Source organism: Miniopterus natalensis, chromosome 9 (genome assembly GCF_054644295.1).
Source record: "Miniopterus natalensis isolate mMinNat1 chromosome 9, mMinNat1.hap1, whole genome shotgun sequence".
In the NCBI taxonomy this organism is placed as follows: Eukaryota; Metazoa; Chordata; class Mammalia; order Chiroptera; family Miniopteridae; genus Miniopterus; species Miniopterus natalensis.
In genome coordinates, this window is record NC_142089.1 from 42,774,268 (window position 1) to 42,799,406 (window position 25,139).

The following is a 25,139-nucleotide window of genomic DNA, read 5'->3' on the forward strand; positions in this document are numbered from 1 at the left end:
AACATTCCAGCAATGACTACAGAGAACAGGGGCCACATTTGAAAGTTAGACTCATTTGTGACATTGAAAGTGGAAAATGATAGAAAACAAGAGTAAAGGATGGTTCCAGAGGTTTAGCTTAGGAGACTGGATGAGTTGTCAATTATTAACTGAAAGATGGCAGAACATTACAAAGGTTAAATTTTATTAAACATTGTTACCAGTTTAAAGGGCAGTGAAAGTAGTTAGTCAATAAGCAAATTTGTACAGGGGGAGAAATTCACTGGGGAAAACAATCCTAGGAGACTTACCTGAAATAAAAACTTTTAACAAGAAAAAAAAATACTTTGCCTCTGATTTTGAGGTTAAATGATTGTACATATTTTCTCTATTTCTATTTAAAAGTGAAAAATATCTTTAAAAAATATGATAATTTTTAATTTCTGTACTCTGCCCAATTATGTCTGCTATAATCTCTACAAAACAGAGCACCAATATTCAGGATAACTCTTAGACAAGCAGGAAAAATTAATTACTCTAAATATATTCCTTTTACTATGGGGAAAATATTTTTAAAATATGAATAACATGTTTAATTTAAGAAGCTAAAAAGATTAAGTATCTGGTACATTCATTTATGTCAAAGCATCCATCTTTTCCCTACGTTGACACTGCATGCTCTGAACTTCAACACACACATGCACACACGGCAATGTATATAAATACATTTAATGAATTATTTTCAACTGTCCTTAAACACTAAGCAGATGGTCCAGGAGAATGGTGAAATTATGTCACTTTTCTGATTCACATGAGATTTGGCCCCCTGGTTCAGAGATGCTCTAGGTAGACAGTTGTTACTACTTAATGAGAACCCAGGTGGATTTTGTCTCCACTGACGCACATTTCTGTACCTTGTTTTGTTCTACATATATTTAGAAAATGTGAAATAGAAAGATTTGTTCTGACAGCATCCGTATGTTAATCTCACTGTGGATTGAGCTCTAACTGGCTTCATGATCAAAGTAAAACATTGAATTTATATTCTAAAAGAATTATTTGGTCCGTGGCATCCTGTGTCAGTTAGAAAAAGAAATAAGATCTAAGGCTTGGTGCAAAAGTTCAAGGTCAGTCAAGAGAAGTGCTACCCGGTGGCATTTCCATTTGAAAGAATTTGTTATTGACAATGGAGAAAAAAAATCTTAGAAATATATTTCACCCCATTTATTCATGTTATTGTAAAAATCACTTCCCTGAAAACACACAACCAAATGAGAGCTTAAATTCTATTAACCTTCTCATATAAAAATGTAACTTTTATATAATCATTTACATGGTTCTCTTCTAAGGGATCCACCTGCTCAAAAACTATGGCCAATAGTAAACTTCCAAGAATATCTGGATTATTCACACATTATGCTGGAACTATACCTGAGAATGAGTCTGTCTATCTAAATGAGACTGTTCCTGTAACCGAACAGTTAGAAAACCATGATATAAGCTCTTGTCCAAGAAAGGAGAAGAGAGTTTCCCAAGGTGATATTTAAAAGGCAAGTGATTGGTGAAAAATAAATTGTTAGGAAGCCCTTAAGTTAAGTCCATTCAACAAAATGATTTTGTAAGCATAAATCAGAAGAACAAATGAAAGAAGAGATTAAAAACACCTTAAAATGTACTTTGCTATATCAAACTGACAAAGATTGGAAATAAACTGATAATATCTGCTGGCAGTGGTGCAAGGAAATGGATTTTCACATCTAATACTCTGATCAATATGAGTTGGTCCAAATAATTGAGCAATTTTACAATATTTATCAAGAAGAGTAAAAGTGTTCAAATACTTTTCATCTAGTAAATGCACAAGGACATATATTTGAGGTTGTTAATTATGGCATTGATTATAATTTGGGGAAATGCTGAACTATATACATTTCTAGCATAGGAAAAAGATTGGTCAAGTAAATTGGTAGACATATTCACAACAAAATATTTCATAGTCTTCAAAAAGTATGTTTCAGGGAATGTTTAATGATATGAGACATTATACTGTGAACATATGAAAAAATGTTCACAGCTTAATGTTAAGTAGAAAAGCATGACACAAAACAATATATTTAATCTTAACAATACAAGTGTGTGTTTTGTGTGAGTGGGTGTATATATCTGTCTGTCTGTCTGCCTGTTTATATTTAGAGTGAAACCTTAAATGAATGATAGGAAATGCTCTACTATATTAATAGTGCTTTACTTCTAGATGATAGGAGTATGGTGAATTTTATTTTCTTACACTTTTCTCCAGCTTCCAAATTATCAATAATAAATATACATTACTTTTATATTCTGAAAAAAAATAACAACTGGAATTTTGAGTAGCACAGTTTGGGTTGAGCAGAATTGTATGTCCAAAATGTCTAAAAGGTTCTCTCCTTACTCTTATTTTGTTCTCTCTGTGCCAGTATAGAATGTTCATTCGAAAAGCATCACTGAGGTCTATTCCACATGACTTGGTGGTTAATAGTGTACTTTCTAAGGTAACATAATGTCTAGTTTCAACCTCTCAAATGTTCTTCCATTTGCTCTCATTATCAGTTTGGGATGTTCACAGTGACGTGTAGTGCTCTCCCTTGTCTGTTAGAACTGCTCCCTCCAAACAAGATATTCCCATCATTTCCATATGGTGACCATTATATCAATTTTTCAAAATACTTCTGAAATATTTAACTCTTTGGGTTCAATGTTTAGGTTCAGATCATTGATATTCACTATGTCTACTGATTAAGTACATTGAGTCATTTATTTTTCCGTATTTCCCCCCCAAGAATTTAGTGGATAACCTATGAATTTTGTTCTTTTGATGATGTCACACACTTTTCCTAAGAGTGTCTAATTTTATATGTTTGTTGGACAATTTTACTTGCATCTGAAATTGAAGTTTTAAATCTTTTTCAACAAGTTGGTGAATCTAAGGCCAAAGAAAATTTCCTCCTTTGCCTCTGTTCATTAATCTGTACAAAAAGAATTTTACATTGTATGTCTGCCTTGAATTAGGAATACAAATAAAAGGCAGAGTTCATGGTTTAATTAAGAACTCGTAGTATCTCAATAGATTGATAAGGAAACAATTGTAATAAGTCTATGCCAGATTGGACCCTGGGTTCTATGGATGCTGGAGATGACACGCCTAACTTTTGTTTGGAAGTTAAAGAGAGGGTTGTATTAGTTTGCTAGGGCTGCTACCATAACAAAGTACAAACTGGGTGACTTAAACAACAGAAATTCATTGCCTCATAAGTCTGGAGACTGGAAATACAAAATCAGGTATTATCGGTGTTGGATCCTTTTGAGGGCTGTGAGGCAAGGATCTAGTCCAGGACTCACTCCATGGCTTGTGGATGGATGTCTTCTCCATGTCTCTTCGCATTTTCCCTCTATGTGAGTTTCTCTTCCCATGGCCTTCTTTCTATGAAAATAGGACCCTACTCCAATATGGCCTCATCTTAACTAATTACATCTTCAGCAGTCTTATTTCCAAATAAGGCCACACCCCGAGGTACTGAAGATTGGGGCTTCAACACATGAATTTGGGAAGATACAACTCACTAATAACAGGGACAGTAGAGGCAATTTTTTCTACAAGAATCATCTTTAAGTTTAATTAAAAATGGTAAGGAAGACTAATCCAGGAGAGATAGTAGTTCAGGAGAAGAAACTGGTAATGTAAAGACCTAAAGGGATGGAAGGTACAGTGTGAGTGTGGTGTGAGAGGAGGCTGAAATCTTGGCAACTGCTTATAGACCTGCCTCTGCGATACTACAGGGTGGATAGTGAAGGTGGCAGGGAGCCAGTGAAGAATCTAATTCACATTCAGATCTGAGTTCTGGGGATGGCTATTCAGGTAGCTCTGTAACCTTCGTGATGTACAGTCTGTCTTCCAGCAGGACCCCATCATTTAGGCATGCCTTTCATTTAAAGAGCTCAGCTGCCTTCTTTAAAACTTCTAGTTCTCTTAGCAAAACTTTTACTCTTTATTTTACTCTTGTAGTTCTTTCAAACTCTGTTGCCTTTCATCATCTTCTAAATAATTTAATTCAGTAAGAATTTAAACTCAAAAAATCCATCCATGGCATTTATTACTTATAAGATGAATAAAGATAAATATTTAAATACTCATAATGTTTTAAATTACTGTTGATGATTGTACTTTTAATTACATATTATAGAATAACAATCAGAAAATTCACAAAACAGTTCAGTTTTAAAATGAACCTCCAATTCTGCCATGGGAAGCTTTCCTGAATGCATTCTCACATGCTTTTAACTTCCTTCCAGCTTTAAACTCATTCAGTTAACTTGCCTTTTATTTTTACTCTTCTTTCAGCCTGAGGGTGACATCAAGCAAGCTTATTTGTTTCATAAATCTCTTAAAATCTTTCCAATTATAAAGTAACTGCCTAGATTTATACCCAAAGCAACTTAATTGATTAAAAGATTATCACTACAAGCCCAGTTTATTTAGTTGAGTTTCAAAATTGCAGCATTTGCTCTAAATAGTGAGAAGGCACAAGTACCGCCATCATCAGCATTAATTAAAATATTAATAAACATAGATAATGCTAGAAGTTATCTAGAGTTATAATTGAAGAATGAGTATAAAACAGCATGAAATGCCATTTAAAAATGCTTTCTTTGAATTGTTTATATCAGATTGAAAACATGGGTCTTTCATCATGTCTGGTGAAGGGCACCATATTGACATTGTGTCACAACACAAAAGGCAAGGAATCCTTGAGGTGAGAACTACATGGAAAATGCTTTCTTACTAGTTCCTACTAAATGCACCTACTCAGATCTTTGAAAGATGTGGAGTGAAGTGTTTCACATAAAGTGGACTTTTTTACAAAAATAAATATTTACCACCTTGTACCCAAATTTTCATTAAATAAAATATTTGATTAAATGACATCTAAATGTATTATGCACAACTCTGGCTTCTCAATAAATCATGCTGAATAACTGATCTTTTTCTTAATAACTCAGTCATCATTAAGAACATATATCATCTTATACTATAGTATAAACATATATCAGAAGATATTAAGGTATAAGACCATCTTATGAATAATTTATTTAAGGGTGAGGTACGTGATTAGACAGGTTCAACCAAACTTAAGATTCTATTAATTAAATAGCCTCTATCTGAATACTTCTGTTCTATTCCTTTACTCTCTCTCTCCATAATCAAGCCTTCAGATATCATTTCAGCAGCTCATTAATTTAGGTTGTCACCTTATGAAAGTTAGATCTTCAAGAGTGTCCTAAATCTTAAAAATTTGTTCCTTCATGATGCTCTTGGCTGAGGTTCACAATTTACCTGAAAGCATATTCTTTAAGAAACATAACTGTAACAGTTTTTCTTTACATAATTAGAACTTTTTTCTGAATTTAGGCTATTACTAATCTAGTCTTGAAGTCTGATTTCTACTGTCCTCTACTGCTATATTTGCATATTTAAGTCAGTAGATAAAAATTCCAAGAGAGAATGTGTGGAGAGAGGATAGAAATATTAAAATACTGTTATTCACCTGTGTGATCCAATAAGGAGACACTGTGAGTAACCTTGTATATGCCACTACTTGGTGCAGATCTTCTCACAAGAGATTTTTCCCCCATATTGATTCTATAATCCTTAGGTTGATGTTTTTTAAAGTAGTTAGTTAAGATGACAATGATAATGGCAATGTGGAGGAGGAAGAAAAGGAAAGCAGCATTTTGTTTATAGTCTGGAACAGTTAGAGAAATCTTTAAAAAGAAGTTGAGCTTCAATAAATGATCTAAACTCAAATCCAATGGACTTTTTTAATAGCACACACTGTGACTCATAGGCGATGACGTAAATAAAGAGTAAAACAGAACATTCTATTTATCATTCTAAGATGTTCCATTTTATAGGTTTCTGTAAATATCAGTCACTGTAATGTTTTAAGACCTGCAAATGAATTATAATCACCAACATGGTTTATGAAGATAGCATGGGGTTAGCAGAGATTGGCAGGATTGGTATAGATGAAGAATATGGCTAAGAGACAGGAAGTATTGGGTGTAGTGTAAGCTAGAGCACAGAACTGGAAAAGTATGCTTATGGAAGTACTAGGTAAACTAACTGAAAAACTGAGTTGAAGGGAGTTTGAACATCAAGCTAAAATATCTTGTAGGCCAGCCTTTCCTAAAATGTGTGATTCATAATACTGATTCCTAATTACAGTGATAAACTTTAATGTTTTCTGTTTTTTAATGTTTAAAAGGGTGTTTAGGAAACACTGGTTTGAACAAAGATAAGCATATTTCTTTATCACAAGACTTCTCTGAGCCCTTAATATGCTAATGCATACTACTTATTTCTTAGAGGAAGATATCACCCAGGAACACAGACTGGGAAATGCTGCTCTTGAAAATGTAGACTCAGTGAAGCTTCTAGAACTGAGGAATGGACATGCATTTTAGGAGACTGGTCAAGATAATGTGTATGCCAGTATGTAAAGTGGATAAAACTTTAATATTTTCTTTTAGAGCAATTATCAGAATCTGCAATTATGGATTTATTTGCACGATGTTTTGTTCAGTATCTGTCTTCCTCACCACCCAGTAAATTCATTAGAGCAGGAACCAGAGCTCTTTTATTTCACTGGTATTTCCTACTCATATAATCCAGTGCCTACCTATCACAGAGGAGACATTTAATAAATAGGTGTTGAAAAATGATGGTAAAGGAAAGATACCTGGAAATAGTATACTTCCATACAGCTATGTTTTTGGCAATACTACCAGGATATGATAAGGGTCTGATCCAGATTGAATGAATGGTAAAGAAAGGAAAGAGAAGATGTAAAATATTTACTATAGAAGGAAAGAAAGAAGAAGCAGTGAAAGCTGACCCCAAGATACAGAATTAAGAGAATTAAAACATAGCTAATCAAAACAAGAGATCAAGAAGGAAACACAGTGGTCTAGTATGAAGTAGGAGCTTAGTAAATATTTCCAAGCTCTGCTTTAGACTAGTTGAATTCTACTTAAAGACAGGTAGTTTATTAAGCAGAAACTAAATCAGGAATGATGGTTTATATTAGGAATCATTCATAGAAAGAGACCCTTGAAATCTGTAGATGAAAATTCTTGGGAAGAAAGTATATAGAGAGAACAGAAACATTGTTGCTCTTGGAAGAAGTCACTTGTCTAAAAGTATAACTTGGAAATAGTTGATAAGCTTATTCTTGGTACCAGGCACCATGCTTTTCCTCTTTATTTCTTGTTTTGATTGCTAATGTGATAATATGAGCATTAAAGAACACAAGGGTTTTTTCCTAATGATAGTTCCCTGATCTTTATCAAGACAAACTGGTGTCCATGTATAATAATTGCAGGCTTTCAGATATTGTAATAAGATGAAAACAAATCCCTGAAATCTGAGTATTTTTGAAGTGTGATCATTTTAACCATCAAAAAGCAAGCTTTAGGTGCTCCACTTGGAGTCCTAGAATTGACATGCATATTGTCTTAATGAGGGGGTTTCAGAGATAGACTTGAGGTTAGGTAATGGTTTTAAAGATGTTTCTTGAAGTAGGACGTGGAAAGAACTTGGCAGTTTTCCACATCCCTGTGGCACATTTAGTGAAGCAAAGGGTTTCTCAGTGAATAAATTAGAAACATTTGTTATTTGAAAAGCATAAGTCTGTGCCAGCTAAGGACAGCCAGAGTATTTGTCACAAGAAATCTTGGAAAGATTGAACTTTCCTTTATCCCCTTATCTTTCAAGATATGTAAAATATTCAAGGATAACATGACAGACTTATGTATAAAGTCCTAAGGAATGCAGAGGTATTGAAGGTTGGGTATTTTTTATCTCTATATTCTTACTAGAGTCAACTACTTCAGGCAAAATTCTCAAAGGGTTGAAATCCTTTTTGGTGTAAATTATCAGTAGAGAAGGATTTGAAGTATATAGCAAGGTGAGTCTTCCTTTGACTTCACCTAGGTGAGGCCTTGTTAGCAAGCCCTGCTGTTTAAATACATTTGATTCTGGGAGAATGTTGAAAGGGAGGCTGTTGACTGGACACTGTGGTTATAGAAAAAATCCCTTTAGCTATTCAATACAGATTTTTTAAAATGTATGATTCAGGAGAGAAGGGAATCAATGCAGTGTTGTGAGTATCCATAAGAAGATGCTCTCATCTTTGATCTCAAGGAATTTACTAGAAGGGCCTTATCAGGACGAGGTGAATACCTGTTTTGCTTGTGCCTTTTTAAATCCCTTTGAAAAACTGAAAATCTAAGAATTCCTCTTTTGGATGTGTGCTGAGGATATGTAGTAACATAAGAAATCAGATTGTTTCTGAGTCAGGCTCCAAACACTGGTATGAAGCTCCATGCCTCTGTGGTATACTGGACAATGGTCATGTTTCAGAAAAAAATACATAGCTTCTGTATATTATGTATGTAATGTATATGAACTTTCTTGTGTTTTGTGCTCAGATAATTCCTGAAAAGCTTTCTCAATTTTACCATATTACATTTCCATACTTTTAACATTCAAAAAATTCTTTAAAACTGATCAATAAGAGAGAGGACAGTGTTATTTCCCTCATTGTCACTCCTCCATTCTGTTTAGCATCTATAAAGTATTCTATGTGAAAATAACTTTCATATGTGTGAGTGTGTGAATGTGTGTGTGTGTGTGTGTGTGTGAGAGAGAGAGGGAGGGGAGAGGGGTGGGGAGAGAGAGGGAACTGGTAATAAAGTCATGTCTAAATTTTCATATGCTAATCTGTATACATTGCTATCAATGTAATGCAGGATCTGCTAATGGAAAAAAAAAGTCAGTGGCTCTTGGGTAAGGAGATATGAGATCCATTCTTAGGTCTAGAAATTATTCTGTGTATGACCTTATGCACATCACAGACTCATTAAACCTTAATTAGTTATTATTAAAATATGGAAAATAATACATGAATGTCTAGATATAAGAAAAAACAAGGTGATAGGTTATAAATTGTTTTGAAATTTTTGCAAGGACTGTGCAAATAAAAGTTATAATCATCTTAGCTTTCATATTCATTGGCTAATACAATTAATATTTTTAAAGTATTAACTCTGGATCAGATACTAGACAAGGTATTGGAAATAAACATTGTTGAACAGGCTAGACATGGCCCCTCTCCTCACAGAGATTTCAGTCTAGTGAACAAGATTGATATTGAATTAAGTGATTAAAATGTGATCAAAGAGAATTGCAGCATATAGTTGGAACATATGCTCAAGAATCCTAACCTGCCTTGATGAATAGGAAGAGGCTATTTTTCCTTTTTAATCTAATTTTTTTTAAAGACAAGGGAAATGAACTATGCAGAGGCAGCCTTATTGCTGAAGGCCCTAGCATAAGAAATATTGTGTAGTCTTAGGAATATAAAAGGAGCTGTGAATGTAAGATGCACAGAAAAGAATGAGAAGAGTGAGTATGGAAGGCTGCAGTCAGACCACAGTACATTATCATCCTTGGTAGGCCAGAGAAAAAATCTTGGACTTTGCCTAGAGGTCAGAGAGGAGTCATTAAATATCTGTACCAAGAGGGTAACAGCATAATATTGGTGTTATAAAAGGTGACTCCAGCTGCACTGTGGCGGGAAAGAGAGAGGTATAAGTAAATGCAAGAGATAACAGTTTGAGCTAGGTTGCTGAGAGTTGAAATGAAGGAAAAAAGATTGGTTCAAGAAATGTTTAGGCTATTTAATGGTTAGGACTTGGTGATAGATGTGGGAAGCAAGTGAGCTAGAGGAGTCAAGAACAGTGCCAAAGTTTCTATATTAAGAAACTAGGTGAATGGTATTTCCATTCACTGAGACTAAGAACACAGGAGGAGGTGGAGGTTTGGGCAGAATAGTAGTTGCTAACACTGTGAATGCTTAAAGCTTGAAGACACAATTAGGTATTTTTTATGTGCTCTGTTATTTTATAGAGGACTGAACTGATAGAGGTAAAACAGTGTGCACAGAGGCACACACCCAGGGAGTTAGCTCCATGGTCTTGACCATCATTATGAACTCTGTACCTTTCAAAGCATCACTTCAGTTTTAAACAGCTACCTGTGAGACACCTGTAAAACATAAAGTGGAAATGATAAGCGAAATAAATCTGAGTAGAGATTTAAAAAATTTTTTACAACAATCCACTCATCAAAGTTAAATGAAGCGAGAGTTGGGAAAGGTGAGTGAGATGGAAAGGGAGAAGATTATATAATTAGAAGGGAGTAGGACCGGGCGGGGGGCTCTAAGACTACAAACCTCAGTGTTTGGTGGAGAAGATAACACCTTCTCAAAAGATTGAAATGGAGGAAATGAAGTGCAAGGATAAATGTCAGAAGACTGTGCTGTCAGGGGAGCCAAAGAAAGGGAGTGTTTCCAAAAGCAGGATGTAGTTCTCACCCGCATATTCCTAATAGGTCAACTAATGAGGGATTAAAAGTCTGAAAGCAATTAAAGAAAAACTTTTTTAAACATGGAAGTTAATCTCCCACCTTCCTTATCTGTTCTTACAACCAAGTTTCCACTAAATTAAAGAAATTTAAAAATACATATACTCCTAAGGACAGAGAAAATAGAAGAAGATATCAGGAGATAAGAAATTTCAACAAATTTTGGGAAGACAGGGAATGAAGATGTAGTTTATATTCATCTACATGCAGAGTACATTGTTAGCTACATTATAAAGTACTCACAAAGGGATACGAAAATTAATTTACTCCATAGACCTACTTAGAGTCTTGAAGACAACAGGTACCAGGCAAGGAACTGAAGGGACTAAGCACTGAAAACAGGAAAATTGACTAAAATTCTCTATATACAAAACTGCATAGCTATGCCCCAGACAGAAGCTGAGAATATTCTTTGGCTTGCTGCCAGATCGTCCTGCAGTGAAACCTATTATGCATACAAAGCTTCCAATTAGCTTTTTAGAGCTTCAGATTTCAATACTGAAGGACAGCCAGGGATCACCAGACATTTTTTTAATCCTTATCTTGAAAGCTAAAGACCTAAATAAACAAACAGAAAATGAAACTCAGAAATAACACAAGAAATAGGAGGAAAGAGATTTAAAGTATATAGTTAATATCTCCTGAGAGAACATGAACATTTTATGGGCCCCTGAAATACAAACAGGATATGATGAAAAAGGAGCATGCATTCAGGAAGCGACAAATAACTTTTGGAGAGTAAAAATATACTACCTGATATAGATATTAGAGCAAGTGGATTTAGAGGGCAAAGTTGAGGAAATCTCCTAGAAAGTTGAATAAAAGGACACAGACATGGAAATTACAAGAGAGAAAAAATAATTATTACCAGATAGATCTAAAAGGTAGGTCCTACATCCAGCTAATCAGGATTGCAGGGAAAAGGGAAAATAAAAACAATGAGGAGGAGGAAATTATCCATTAAATAACAGAAAATTTAACAACATTCAAAGATAAGTGCTTCCAAAGTGAAAAGGCCCGTCAAGTATCTAGTACAATGGAATTAAAACAAAACAAAAACCATCAAAGCACTTTTTCATGAAATTTCAAAAGACCACAGATAAGAAAAAAATTCTAAACTGTTCTGGTGCAAGAGAATGTGGGTGGAAAACAGGATTTTTATTAGTAATAGGCTGGATTTCCTGGCAACTTTAAAAGCTAGAAGATATTAAATTAAAAATGCATTCAAATACAGAAGGAAAATTATTTCTAACCTAGAAGTATATATTCAGCCAAACTTTCAATTGTTTGTGGATGAAATAAAACCATGTTCAGGCATGCAAAGTTCTCAATAAAATGGACCTACCATAGGTGCTTTCTCAGTAAGTTAGTAGATGTTATATTCCACCATTGGATGTTACATTCCAATAAGTCTAGATATCAAAAGACACGAGATCCAGGAAATAGTAGATATAACACAAGAAGGAAATGCAAAATTCACAGAATAATAGTGAAGAGACATTTCAGGATGACAGATATATATCAGGTCTAGAAAAGCAACCAACCCAGCCCGGCCGGGCGTGGCTCAGCGGTTGAGCGTCGACCTAGGATCCAGGCGATCAGGGTTCGATTCCCGGTCAGGGCACATGCCCAGGTTGCGGGCTGCAGCCGATTAATGACTCTCTCATCACTGATGTTTCTATGTCTCTCTCTCTCCCTCTCCCTTCTTCTCTCTGAAATCAATAAAGATATATTAGGAAAAAAAAAAGAAAAGCAACCAACTCAGACAGGAGCAGGAAGATAGAGTGCTCCTGAAAGATAATTTCAGGAGAGGGTGGAATGACTAAAAATCAAATTACATGTGTTTGACTATACCAAGACAAGATAGGATATTAAATTAGTGGAAGGTACATAGAAAACCCAACCAAAGAAAACAAGAGGCAATTTTTATAGAAACAAAAAGATGCACAGAAATAAAATGTGATTAAATTGCAGTGGAATATAATAATCATAAAATAAATACTATTAATTTAAACCTATATATATTATATATAGTATAAATTAAATTAATGGCATATATATTATATATATATATGTTGATTAGAAGTATGAGGCAATTTATTAGAAGAAAATAAACTGCCACATTTCATACTAGAAACCTGTAATTGAAAAATCAGGAGTTGCACTAATTGAGGTATTTAGAATTTTAGGGTAGAAATAAAGCTCTAAAAAGTTGAAAGTTATTATGTGTAGGGAGTATAAGTCAGGAATGGAAGGAATTATCATTGAGCAATAGTCCATGAATTACATATGGAAATTACCAATGGGTGGAGAGGATGACCAAGAGATGATAAGTGGTATGAGGAAAGGCAGAGAGATGTTACTGCCAGGCAATGAGACCGTCAAAGGACAGGGGTTTTACAGGATGAGAGAAGAGCAATAGTGTTTAGAGAACAAGGAGGATAACAGTTCCACTTTCCAACCGTGAAGTGTTTAAGGTGTTTGAAATCAACATGCCCCACTTGTAAAGCCCGTAAATCAACCAAGTTTCAGTTGAGACCACAATGAGGAGGGAGCATTTCGTGAAAAGGATGAGGCTCATTGAATTTGATCATGATGTAGGTCAGAATCTCAGAGTTCAGAGGGAATAGAGGGAAGAGAAGTTGGGCCAGGGGACACCCTCAGCACATTGTAGGGATAAGAGATGGAACAGAAAAGATGATCAGAAGAGCCTACATTTTGTGTCAAAGAAAGGCAAAGCAGTTATAAATGAATTAAATTCCAAAATCTTGGTGGACAGTGAATCCTCTGGCCAAAGGGCTCAGGAGCAGACTTGGATATTCTTTTTTCTTGGTTCACAATAAAAATTTTATAGTGGCAGCAAGAGGTGGGTATCAAAAATAACCATGCTGTTCAGCCCAAAAGGGTAAGTGCAAGGCATTGGGCAACAAAGAGCATGAACAATTGTTTCCTCACTCATTTGTGGGTCACTCAAGTCAGACAGGGTATATACCTTTAGTCAGCTCTATGGCATCATAGCTGGGTGGTCAATGTGGCTACTAGTGACTCAAATTAAAAACCTGGAATCTCTTAAGACACCTTCCTTTCCCCCATTGCCTCCCCTTTCACCTCTCATTTAATCCATTGCCAACACTTTGGATTCTGCTTCTTAAATCTTTCTAATTTATCACTCCTCTCCATCCTCCCTGCTACTATTATAGGCTAAGCCATCATTGCTTACCTTTACAACTGCAATAACCTCAACAAACATTTACTAAGTGCCTAATAAATGTCAGTAATTTAGTAGATGCATTTATTGGTTGCCTAATACGTGTTAGATCCCACATCGAAACATAAAAGGCACCAACTTATAATCAGGGTTGCTTCCATATCTTGGCTATTGTAAATAACACTACAATAAACATAGGGGTGCATATATCTTTTCAAATTATTGTTTTGTATTTCTTCAGATATATTCACAGAAGTGGATTTGCTGGATCATAAAGTAGTTCTATTTTTAGTGTTTTGAGGAAGTTCCATATTGTTTTCCACAGTGGCTGCACCAATCTGTAATCCTACCAACAGTTCACAAAGGCTCTGTTTTCCCCACATCCTCGCCAACACTTGTTTGTTGATTTATTGACCATTCTGACAGGGGTGAGGTGATATCTCATTGTGGCTTTAATTTGCATTTCTCTGATGATTAGTGACTTTGAGCATCTTTTCATATGTCTGTTGGCCATTTATATGTCCTCTTTGGAAAAATGTCTATTCTGGTCTATTGCCCATTTTTTAATTGGATTGTTTGTTTTTTTAGTGTTGGGTTGTATGACTTCTTAAATTTTGGATATTAACCGATCACATATATTGTTGGCCAGTATCTTCTCCCATTCAATAGGTTATCTTTTCATTTTGTTGGTAGTTTCATTTACTGTGCAAAAACTTTTTAGTTTAATGTAGACTTTGGATTCTTTTAAATCTTGTGATAAGATTGTTTCAACCCCCAAGAGCAGGGAGGGCACAGATCATATGGAGATTTATCTTCTGCTTTTAGGGGAACAGAGTGGTCAGGCTTTTCTTCTTGCAGAATAGTTTAATTTAAATAATTAATATGCCATTTGGAGATATCTTGGGGTGGCCTGCCCTGGGCCCCAACAGAACTCAATTATTATATAGGAAATAGTACAAATAATTAGGAAGCTACATGATTAGTACTCTGGGAACTCAGAGGGAGACACTAGTCATTATTCTTCCTGGGAGACATTCACAGACATAGTGACCTTTTAGTTAGAATGAAAAGTTTTTTAAGCGAATTATCAGTACCTGATATGGTTGGGGGAAAGAGTCCCAAACATGTTTATTTATTTATTAATGCATTCATTTGTTCATTCTACATTTGTTATTGAATATCTATTATAAGCACCAAGACAGATGCAAAAAATGACAAAGCAGTTTCTACCCTCAAGATGCCTATTGTCTCTTAGAAGAATGACATGAAAATAATAGATTTAATAAAGTGTTGTGGGTACCATGATACAAGTCTGTACAAAATTTATGGTATTTAGTCAGTTTAACTCACAGAAAGTCATACCTAGGATATCAGACGTTTCTACCACAATTACAAGTTGTTTTCTCCCATTAAAATCATAGGATTCACAAAGATAGGCCCTCATTCTGAAGCACATAACCAATCCAACTCTAATCTGTCACTCCAATAGAATATAAGCTTCATAAAATGGAGAATTTGCTCAATTCACCACTGTATCCCCAGTACCTAGATCAGTGCTGAGAACCGAGTGCTTATTCAATGAGTATATGTTGACTGATGACATGAATTTGTGTGTCAAAAAGAAGACATCATAACTGTGAAGCTCTTTATCTGACCTTCAATTATAAATGGTAACTTTGCTGGGTAGAGAAATCTTGATTGTAGGTTCTTGCTTTTCATCATTTTGAATATTTCTTGCCACCTCCTTCTGACCTGCAAAGTTTCTGTTGCAAAATCAGCTGACAGTTATATGGATGCTCCCTTGTAGGAAGCTGTTTTCTCTTGCTGCTTTTAAGATGATCTCTTTGTCTTTAACCTTTGACATTTTAATTAGGATGTGTCTTGGTGTAGGCCTCTCTGGGTTCATCTTATTTTGCAAAGCTATCATTTAGAATTGAAGGTCAGATAAAGAGCTTCCCAGACAAGAAAAAGCTAAAGGAGTTCATTACCACCAAGCCAGTATTACATGAAATGTTGAAGGGTCTTCTTTAAGGAGAAGTTAATGAACAAAATAAACTGACAAACAAAATAGACCAAGAGACATTGAAGCATGCAACAGACTGTCATATTTCAGAGAGAAGAAGGAAGGAGGGTAGGTGTGGGAGGTAGGAAAAGATTAACCAAAGAAGTTATATGCATATGTGCGTAACCCATGGACACAGACAATAATGGGTGAAGGCCTGGGGAGGGGGTGGGAGCAGGATGGAGGGGGTCAATGGGGGGGGGGGATGAGACACCTATAATACTTTCAACAATAAAGAAAAATAAAAAAGAAAAGAGAAGACATCATAAACCTTAGAGATGAAACATGAATATTTTTGCAGAAATGGGCAAAAAGTATTTTTTCAATAATTTCTGGAGGTTTCTGTTCTGCACTGTTATTTGTGTAAAGTTAAAAGCATAGCATAGATCTGTGTTTACAGTGAGGGTGTAAGCATGGTAATAGCATTGCACTGAGTCAGGATTGTATTCTAGCCCAGTTCTGCTTTTCCCAAACTGTGTGATAATAGGAAGTCTCTTACCCTCTCTAAATCCATTTCTTTACTTGTTAAATGAGAATAAATCCTATCTTATATACCTTGTAGGATTGTTTAAGGATTAAATGATATAATGCATGGGCATGTCCAATATAAACTTTAAAGTATTATGTAATTACAAACTATATACCAACATTAAACTTCTAAGTTTTAAACAAGAATTCCCTTGATAGGCAGTTGATTAAGTAATTGGTTTTTTTCTCTCTTTTTCTTCAGTGCAGTGCCTGGAGATGACCACCAAACGGAAAATCATCGGCCGTCTGGTGCCGTGCCGATGTTTCCGAGGTGAAGAAGAAATCATCTCAGTCTTAGATTACTCCCACTGCAGCCTTCAGCAGGTGCCAAAAGAGGTCTTTAACTTTGAAAGGACATTAGAGGAGCTTTATCTAGATGCCAATCAAATTGAAGAGCTACCCAAGGTAATTTTGACAGCCTGAAATATACTCTGTATATGAGCATTTCATAATTTCCAAAGACTTGGCATAATGCTAATGCTAACTAAGGCCTGGTAACTGACTAATTACTCAGATTGGTATAAATTTCCTTAATATTCTCATTACCTTTTTATTTATTTATCAATATTACTAATTTATTTTAACAAACACCAGTCAGAATTTTTGGAAAATATGACACTTTTTCTAACATTTAAGAGGAAAACTTTTTTTCTTTATTTTATTTTATTATTTTATTTTATTTTTCTCTATTTCATTTGTAACTTCATGTGATATATTAATAACCAGTTGAACTCCATGGAAATCATCATTTTTTAGATTATGCCTTTTTATTTTAATTTAAAATGACCTCCAAAAAAATATGAATTGGTGGGTTGAGATCAATATCTTATGTTTTTTTGAAAAAGGAAAAATATGACACTTTTCAGAACTAAAAATTTTGTATGTTGTATGTTCAGATGACATTGTTTTAAAACCTTGAATTATATGGTCTAAGTCTAAGAGATACTTTTCTTAGACTTCACACACACACACACACACACACACGTGCAGTTAATACTATTATGAAAAATGTTTCTGGAATTTGAAATCTTTGATTATTACAAATATCACTGAATTTATGTGGCATACGATTAATAAATACAGTGTAGCAGAAAATTTAATATCAAACTTTGCGCGCACACTCATGCACACAGCGAGCCTTTATATCATTGTGCTAGGTAAAGAAAATGTCTCCTGTGATCTTGTCCTCCATTGCAGAAAAGATAGGGTGACAAGAAATTAGCTAAAGCAAACCAAGGCCACACAGCGGAGAAGTTCAAAATCTAAACCACTGGATCCTAATACCACTTAAAAAAGTGACTCAGATTAATTAATCAACATGGCATTCACATGTGAAAGATTTGCACAATGACTAGGAGGGGAAAAAAATTTATTTTCATTGCTTGTGCTAAATAAAGTGCATATTAAATGTCCAGGAACTAGAAACAGAATCTTCCTTAATAAAACTAACTTCATTATCAAAATCTAAGTATAGCATGCTGATCAAAACAAATTATGAATAATTATTTTTATTTAAGATTATTAATTATTGTGTTTATAAACACTTCAGAGGCAAGAACTATTTAATGTATATTTCAAAACCAGTATACTTATTTTTTGACAACCTAAGTATATAGATCTTTGCCCAGGAGGACTGGATCAGACCTAAAAATAATTTTGGCCAAATGGATTATCATTTGGATTGCACATCTAGTAGAGGCTGGAATGAAATGGGCTTTCCCTTCTTCCACAAGACTATGAAGACTTGAGGGCAGAAATGACATCTTTGCCTCCCTATACACATGCATACATGGTGACTTTCACATAATGGTTACTCAACGTATTTGTTGTCACTGCCAGGTGAAACAATGCAGAGAACTTCATGTACTATGATACTTGGCTAGCAATTCATAAATGTGGCATTTAGTTCTAATTTAGAAAAATAAGCACAAGTATTTTTGTAGGGAAGGCCAATCTAGGATTTCCAGATAAAAATAAAGGCCATCCAATGACATTTGAATTTTAAACTATAAAGCAGACAATTTTTTAGCAAATTATACCCCAGATGTTGACTGGATATGCTTATACTAAAAAGAAATAGTTTATTATGTCTGAAATTTAAATTTAATTGAGCATCCTATATTTTTGTTTGTTTTGTTTGTTAAATCTGGCAGCCCTAGGTCCATCTAGTCAATTAAAATCTTTTTCTATATCCGTGTGATAGATTCTGTAATACAAATAGTAAAAGCATGATTAATTAATAAAACATTATTTATTTAATATTCACTACAGAGTATTTTAGGCTCGTGGGGTGGAGGTGTTATAAGAGAAATACCAAATCTTGCCTCCAATGATCTCACAAACTAATTGCAAAGAAAACAGTATCACATTTGTGATACAACCTCCACTTCTTCAGAGAATTTCCTTGATTCACAGAGTCACAGTGCTATATAATTTTTGAGTAGAGGCAACCTTGGAGACTATTTTATTTAGCGTTTAGTATTACTAATAAACAAATCCAGGCCAGAATAAGTTTTTTCCTTAGGCCACATGGGATGTTGTATTCTATCCAAAACTATTACCAAAGCCTATGTTTTAGTTAGGATAGAATAGGTTATGCTATAGTACCATGTCAAAATCTCAGTGGATAACCAAACAGTTTTGCTTTGAGTCCCATGAGTTTTCAGAGGAACCCATAGCTAAAAATTCATTCAACTTTCCACTCAGTGCAGAAATGGCTACTTATTATTTCTCTTGCAACAGTCATCCAACCTCTTCATGAACATTTCTATTAATGAAAGAAATCACTAACTTAAAAAGCAGATCATTGCTTTACTGGAAAGTTGTAGTTAGTAGAAAGTTCTGCAAAAATTAATTAAAAACAAATACTGGAAGAAGTTGGGTACTAGAGCTTAATTTCATGTGTACTATGGACTACAAGGCCCCAAACTGATAAATTTACATTGAGAAAACAATTACACACATGTGTTATAGAAAAATAACATTCAGAGTAATTTGTCTGCATTTCAGAGTGTTATAGCTTATTTTTTTAAAAGTGGTATATGGTATATCCCTACAAGGAAATATTATTTGGCAATGAAAAGGAATAAAGTGTTGACATATGCTACAATATGGTTGAACCTTAAAAACATTATGCTCAGTGAAAGTAGTGAGGAATTTATCAAGAAGGGATGTTTTGAGTGGTGAAAATTTTGCCATGGCCTGCCTTCAGTCACTGAACCATGAGTAGCAGAAATCCTCATTGACTCTTTAAATAATAAATGAGCAACAAAAATGCATCTGAATAGTGCCAGCAGCCAGCAGGTAAAATAAAGCTGCAAGTTAATGACCAGCCAATGGGCTATAACAACTGTGCGGGAGCTGTTTGTCCTCAGCCTTTACATAAAAGCCACACAGGCTCCTTGCTCAGAGCCTTGGCCCCTGCCCTTTCCTCTGCCAGCATTCTTTTTTTCTTTTTCTTTTTAAATTTTATTATTGTTTAAAAAATTATAGATGTCCCTTTTTCTCCCCAATGACCCATTCCACCCGTTCCTTCCCCCTCCCCAGTCCCTCTCCCCACCATTGTCCATGTCCTTGGGTGCCAGCATTCTTTTCTGCATGGTCTGCTCCTTCATTTCCTTCAGTCTCTGCTCAAAATCACCTCTGCAGAGAAGCTTTCCCCCTTTATCTTCTACAAAATAACACCTACCACCACCACTCCTTTATATCTCTAGAAAATTTTCTAGTACAATTCAATTGTTAAATAGTATTAAGATACTGCCTACTTTAATAACTCCCTTTGATAATGGTGTCTGTTATTTTACAGCATAAGACCTTTGACAGTGGCCAGAGGTAAAGGAGGATGGGAAAAGTTAGAGTGTATCTGAAAAGGACACAAAAAATAAGTCCTCTCACTTAACGGAGTTTCATTTATTTAATTCTGTTTTTTATTTTAATTTTGGGTGTTGAGGTGAGGTGGGATAATTTTTGTGGTTCCCCCACAATTCATTACCTAATATAGTGCACTCTTTGCTTTTTTTTTTTGTACTCTCAAACTCTGAGTATGTCACCCATATAAATTAGAGCTGCCAGATATTTTTTCCAAATAAAGAAATGTTCTCTCTGATTCTAGAAGCAGTCAAAGAAGGGACATCATAGAACTTATTTTTACATATAAGGAGGTGGAGAAGGAAATCAGTCTTCCAAAATTCCTTTCAAACTTAATGTTTAGTGATTCACTCATTTGAAATTTTTTTTAAAACAGAAAAAAATGATAATAGAAGGAAGCATTCTGACATACAGCCTAGTAGCCAGTTACTGGTTATCTTCACAGAAGTACTACAGAACAATGTAAGGAGTTCTGAAGAAAGAGGACCTGGGTTTAACACAGTTCTGACACTAATTAGTCATATCACTTCAGACATATTCTTTAACCCCTTTGAACCTTAGCTTCTTCACCTCTAGTAGATGCTAACAAATTTGTTACTGCTTGTCTCCTAAGATTGCAGTGAGGATCAAATAATAGAAAGTATATGAAAGCCCTATAAAAACAGCAAAACGATGCACAACTCTTGGGTTAAGAGAAATAGCTTATTTTGAGAAGAAAGGGTGTATTTTGCCCTGGCTGGTTTGGCTCAGTTGTTAGAGTGTCACCCATGGTCTGAAGGGCCCCAGGTCCAATTCTAGGTCAAAGGCACATGCTTTGGTTGCAGGCTTGATCCCCGGCCCTGTTTGGGGCACGTGAGGCAACCTATCAATGTATCTTTCTCACATCAATGTTTTTTTCTCTCTCTCTTCCACACTCGGTGACAAAGCAATGGAAAAAATATCCTCTGGTGAGAATAAAATTAAAAATGGGAGAAAAGAAAGGGCATATTTTTTAATAAAGTTGATTTACTTCCTTAATATAAATTTAGACAAATTCAACAGTACAATAAAAAAAAAAAAAAGCTTTAATTGGTAAACAAATAGCTGTGAATTTATAGTTGTCAGTTTTTCTTAAAATTGTAGTCCACAAAAACCAATTGAACCATTTTAAGTAAAATGGACATTTATTGGAAATATATCTGGAATTTATAAATTTAATTGGAGCCTAAAGAACATTATATGGGAAAAGGGTAGGAACCAAGGGAGCTCTGGATGGCTTCCCAGAATTTACAACATAGGCCAGTATGGGCCACACACTGCTGCTCTCACACCCCCACATAACCATGATGTTTGTTCCAGATGCAAATTTCAGATGCCTCCAAAAATAATGTACAGTGAGAGATGTCCTTAAAAGGAAGGTCAAGGTTCTAATGTAAAAGAGGAATGGATGCTGAACAGCAATAAATACATACGTAAAAATAAATAGATAAATAAATAAATAATAAATAAATAAATAAGTAAAATGCCCTCCAATCTTTTATATATATATATATATATATTTTTATAAATCTTTATTTCAGAGAGAGGAAAGGAGAGGGAGAGAGAGACAGACAGAAACATCAATGATGAGAGAGTCATTGGGAATTGAGCCTGCAGCCCGGTCAGGGCACATGCCAGGGTTGCAGGCTCCATCCCCAGCCGGGAGAGGCAGCCGATCAATGACTCTCTCATCATTTATGTTTCTATCTCTCTCTCCCTCTCCTTTCCTCTCTCTGAAATTAATAAAGATACATTTAAAAAATAATAATAATAATAAAATAAAATAAATAAAATAAAATAAAATAAAATAAAATAAAAAATATATATATATATTGGCTTCAGTTATATTGATTCTTTCTTTTTGTCATTCATTCACTGATATTTGCTACCTAGGTAGGATTCAGGAGCCCGAGGCCATGTTTTTCTTAAACCTTTAAATAAAATTATTTGAAATAAAGGACACTTGCTTATCTTGTGAGAGGTTTTATATTAATGAGATCAAAGGAACCATAGAAAGACTATTTTAGGGTGACAAATTATGATGCTAATTCATAATTGTGATTTTAGTTTATTGAAACTTGAATAAGCATTGATTATTTTTTCTTCTCAAAAGGAATCTTTCAAAGTGAAAGAAACTACTTTATCACCACAGTTGATGATTAAACATTTGGTATGTTGAGAAATATGAAAAGGTTTGCTCTAGATTAAACATGGCTTAAACTGTCAAATGTAGAACATAAAAACTACCATTTGTTCAATAAAATTGCCTCATAATTTTAACAATTAAGGAATTATCTTCTTAAAGGTAATAAGAAGATAATTCCATAAGTGTTTGTCTTGCAGAAACATAGAATTGTCCATAACTTTGGCATTTTATACAAGTAGTCCAACATATATATATATCTATAGAGGGCTCTCCTAAAATCCTGGGTTTAAATAATGGGGAAAATACTACCTTCTTCAATTCTATCACTCCCTCAAAAATATTCAGGATGCGTTATTCTGTTCTCCAGTGCCAAAGGTATAGAATTCATATGAATATGTAAAACCATGTCCAGAATAAAACTGTCACATAAGTGATGCGTAAATAATCCAAATTTGTCTCTGTTTAATGTTTTGCCTGAAACATCTTTCTCCAAGTCTATTCTTTTATTGCAATTATTTTGCCATTCACATGCAGTTATTTTTTCAATAAATAAATAATGTAGATGGACTCTCTAGAGGCCCAAAGGAAAGTGAGATGAAGAACAAATTTGTATATAAAAAAAACCCATAGTTTATAAATGGATATGTTAGATAATTTTTCTTATTCAGATTTCAACTTTTGTTTAAAATGTTCTACTGGCCCAAAAGTTTATAGTATTAACAACCCTTGATTACATGTATTAGTAAGAAACCAGGACTTCTGTTGTGCCATTGTCATTTTTTGAGCTGTTTTATCTTCCAACTGAACATTTACTCATCCTATCACTTACTGCTGACCTTTACCCAAATATCAAGTCTCATTGAAATCTGTTTCAATGAGATTGAAAACTCATTTGCTGACTTCTACTGCCAATTTTAGGTAAAATATATCTATTGATCTGTTCATTCAGCAAATCTTTTTGAGTACTAATTATATTCAGACAGCTGTTCTAGGTGATGGAGATATATTATTCAGCAAGATCAACAAGTTTTTATTCTCAAAAAATCTACATTGCTGTAAAAAAAAAAGAATGAAGATAATTTTTAAAAGAAACAGGTAATGGCAAGTGTCATGATGAAAATAAAGCAAAGGAATTGCTGAAAGACTATTTTAGTTGAGAGGACAGTGAATGTTTCTCTAAGTGACCTTTTATGTTAAGTTGTGGGTAACAAGGAGGAGTGAACCATACACATCTGAGAAAAAGCATCCAAGACAAGGGAATACTCTAGGGTAAGAATGAGTGTGGCATGTTCAAAGAACAGAAAGAGATAACAGGTGAAAGCAGGAAATGCAACAAATATGTACTGAGCATCTACTGTGTGCTGGCACTTCATATGCAGTAGGTTCTGTGTTCTCAGAGCAAATCTGACAAATAGGTTTTGTTGTCCTCATTTTAAATCCAAGGACACTGAAGCACATGAGGCTAAAAGAATAGCATGATCCTTAGAATACAAATTACTTCAAATCCCATGTCCTTTTCACTTTACTAATCTGAAGGCAGACCTTCTATAATTTGGTATATGACTAGTCTTGGGGATGACCAAGGAAGGAAAAAGGATGATAAGATTTTTATCCTAGAGAATTGGGAAATTGTACTATTGAAAATATTTTTTTAAAGGTCTATTCAGGTCATTTGCCCATTTTTTAACTGGGTTTTTTATCTTCTTGGTGGTGAGTAGTATAAATTCTTTATATATTTTGGAAATTAACCCCTTATCAGATGTGTCATTGGCAAATATGTTCTCCCATTTAGTGGGTTTCCTTTTTTTCATTTTGTTGCTGGTTTCTTTTGCTGTGCAGAAACCTTTTAGTTTCATGTGGTCCCGTTTGTTTATTTTTTTCCTTTGTTTCCCTTGCCCAAGGATAAATGTGAACTGAAAGAGACTTTGCTTGGGGGATAGGCACACGATGCAGTGTGCAGATGATGTTTTGTTGAGTTGTACACTTGAATCATGTACAGTCTTGTGAACCAATGTCATCGCAATAAATTCAATAATACATAAATAAAAAGACAAACATAACAAATTCTGTTTTAGATACAAAGTGTGAACTATTAGCCTAGCATCCTCATAAAGACACCAAAAAATAGGGAGGTATCTGAAACTGAGCCTTAGCAGATCTGGACTGTCAATACAAATGTGTCTTTCATCCAGAAATTAGAAACAAGCAGCCATGTTTTGTTTGGCCTGCCAATTTTTGAAAAATGAGCTAGTAGCCAACTTATAAAATATCATATATATTTTTTTAAAGTCCAGATTCCTGGATTCTTTAAAAAAAAAAAAAAAGAAGAAGAAGAAGAAGAAGAAGAAGAAGATCTGGTGGGCTCCATATGCCCAACTGGTAATTAGGTAGAATCGAAAATCACTGGGCTCTTGATGAAGCAGCTCTAGTTGGCCACAGGTCCCACCTTGGCTGCCACTAACAGTGAAGTTGCCCATCCAGCTCCCATAGGAAATTGTGTTTGCAGCCTAATCTTTTCATGAAAACGTATCTACTATATGCCAGATACTTTGCTAGTCACTGGGAAAATAGTGATTGAACATACTTACATTGAACAAGTAATTGCATCTAGTATGCTGTCTTCTATGATAAAAGGGGAAGCAATGAGTGTTTTGCAAACATTTGGTGGAGCATCCTGAGGAATGTCATCACAACTAAGATTTAAGGATGAGTAAGAGTTTGCAGGAAGAGAAGTAAGCGGTTTCCAGAGAGAGTGCAAATGAGGCATATTTAAAGAACTGAAAGAAATCAAGTATTGCTTAGACACAGT

At 34.7% G+C, this 25,139-nt stretch overlaps 1 protein-coding gene across 2 annotated transcripts in view; it reads left to right on the plus strand.

The window, feature by feature from the left end:
* The window catches only part of LRRC7 (leucine rich repeat containing 7), a 293,661-nt gene that overhangs the window by 17,211 nt on the left and 251,311 nt on the right, over nt 1-25,139 (plus strand). For both annotated transcript variants that reach the window (XM_087820512.1, XM_087820513.1), the window contains one exon: nt 16,502-16,704. In XM_087820512.1, coding sequence (XP_087676638.1) covers nt 16,502-16,704 — 203 coding nt within the window. Of the gene's footprint in view, nt 1-16,501; nt 16,705-25,139 lie in introns of those variants that run through there.